Raw genomic sequence first — 2095 nt, forward strand, 5'->3', positions numbered from 1 at the left:
AAAAAAGAAAATGAATGCACCTTGAGACCATAGTACTAAATGAAATCAGTGACACACAGAAGGTTAAATATAACATGGTTTCCCTTATTTGAGAAACAGAAGTATAAAGAATAAAATAGAAAATAGGAAACAGGGAAGTAGTCCTTTTGCAGCTAGGAAAGCAATGTAAAGATGGAGGGAGAGAGGAGGTAATAGGAAAGGGGAAGTAAAAAGGATTAAGTTGTAACATGTACTAGTCCCCATGATGAATGTATGAATGTATTACGTATCACAAACATGTACTAATATCTTATATGTGTGTATATATATATACTGTAATTGATGTGTAACTTATATACAACTGTTGTTCCTCCTTAAAGTTGTTCAAACAATGACATTACATGGTTTTATCATATTACATAAAAAAAAGAGAAGCTAAAGTGGAGACTGAAGCTCAATGAACAGAACAGAGATGAAAAGAGAGGCATTACCAAAAAATTAGAAATACATATACTTTATGAAGTTACATTAGTTTTTTGTTTTGACCTGTTTGTTAATTACATACAAAAATGAATTGTCTTTTTGAATATTAAAAAAATAAATAAAGTAATACAGAGTACTAAAGTTTTAGTGATAGGGCAAAAAGTAAGATTTAGGTGTACTGTAAGTACTGTTCATCCAAATTAGCTATGTTGGTCTTTGTTAAATGTATGTATGGACTGTAGCTCAATTAATACTAATTCAGATATTTTAGTTATTTTTAGTATTTTTAGAAATGGAAAGTAAAGGGCTGGGGAGATGGCTTAGTAGAATAAGCACAAGGGCCTGAGTTCAATCCCTGGTTCCGCAAAAAAAAAAAAAGAAGAAGAAGAAGAAAAGGAAATGGAAAGTAAATTGGAAAGGTAGCTTTAAAAATCTTAGTATTTTTTGTGGTACCTAATAAAAAAAGAATATCTACAGTATAATACTGTGTTTTCTAATTTTCACAGAATCTTTTGAACATATGAAGAAATCTGGGGATTATTATGTTATAGTTGTGGAAGATGTGACCCTAGGACAAATTGTTGCTACCGCAACTCTGATAATTGAGCATAAATTCATCCATTCCTGTGCAAAGGTATATGTTCATATTAATGTCTGCCTGTAAAGTGGATAGGTATTCTCTAGGAAGATGAACCCTGAATTTCTATTAGACATACCTGTTTCCGTCATTGCTTTACATGATTCTAAGAAATCCGTTCTTACCAGGTATTTTTGTGGTGTATTTCTGAGAGCTACAAAAGGCAGAGAATGTAGTAGTATGAATTATTTGTTGACAATATTCTGTAAAGGTGTCAGATTTGGTGCACTCATAGAAAAACTGCATATGACATAAGAGTTTAGAATCCCTCATGGTCTATTTCTTCAGAAATAGTGCTTCAATTATATTACATTTGTACACATTTCTGTCAGTTTCCATGTCATGAAATACTATACCATAATTCTGTTCTAATTGGGACACTTAAAATGTTTGTTTTGTAGTGCTCTTTCATCCCTCATACACTCGCATGAGATAGTAAAAATAAGAAAACTCCCAACATAGTTACAGAAAAGTTGGAGCAAACCAAGATCACAAGTTCAAAGCTAACTTGGGCAACTTAGGAAGACCTTGTCTTAGTACAGAAACTGAAAAGGATGGGTAGCTGTGAATAGTGTTCAATCCCTTGCAAAAAAGAAAAAGGATTTTAGGAACATTTGGCATATAGTCTATAGCCGATGGATTCTGATGGGGTTATGAGGCTTCTGCACTAGGAAAAGAGAAATCTTACCTGGCTGTTTAAAATAAATTACTACTATGCAAAAAACTTTATGACAAGATTACACTTTCATATGGATTCTGAGATTTACTTTTAAAAAATGGATTAGGGAGGTTAGGAGTATAGTCAAAAAAGTACAAAAGTAATTAAGCCCTACATTGATTCTTTAAAGCTATTTCCTCTAGGACAATTAAAAAAAGGGTTTTTTTTGGCAGAACTGGGGATGGAACTCAGGCCCTTGCGCTTGCAAGGCAAGCACTTATTCTACTGAGCCAGCTCCCCGGCCCTAGGTTTTGAAGTTTTTTATAAAGCTCAAGTTT

At 33.0% G+C, this 2095-nt stretch overlaps 1 protein-coding gene across 1 annotated transcript in view; it reads left to right on the forward strand.

Annotated features, from left to right (window-relative positions):
- Gnpnat1 (glucosamine-phosphate N-acetyltransferase 1) overlaps nt 1-2095 on the forward strand; it is a 15772-nt gene that overhangs the window by 10268 nt on the left and 3409 nt on the right. Inside the window, exon 4 of the mRNA XM_004638787.2 lies at nt 969-1096. Coding sequence (XP_004638844.1) covers nt 969-1096 — 128 coding nt within the window. The remainder of the gene's footprint in view (nt 1-968; nt 1097-2095) is intronic.

This window comes from Octodon degus, unplaced genomic scaffold, assembly GCF_000260255.1.
Source record: "Octodon degus isolate 3935 unplaced genomic scaffold, OctDeg1.0 scaffold00102, whole genome shotgun sequence".
Classification (NCBI taxonomy): Eukaryota; Metazoa; Chordata; class Mammalia; order Rodentia; family Octodontidae; genus Octodon; species Octodon degus.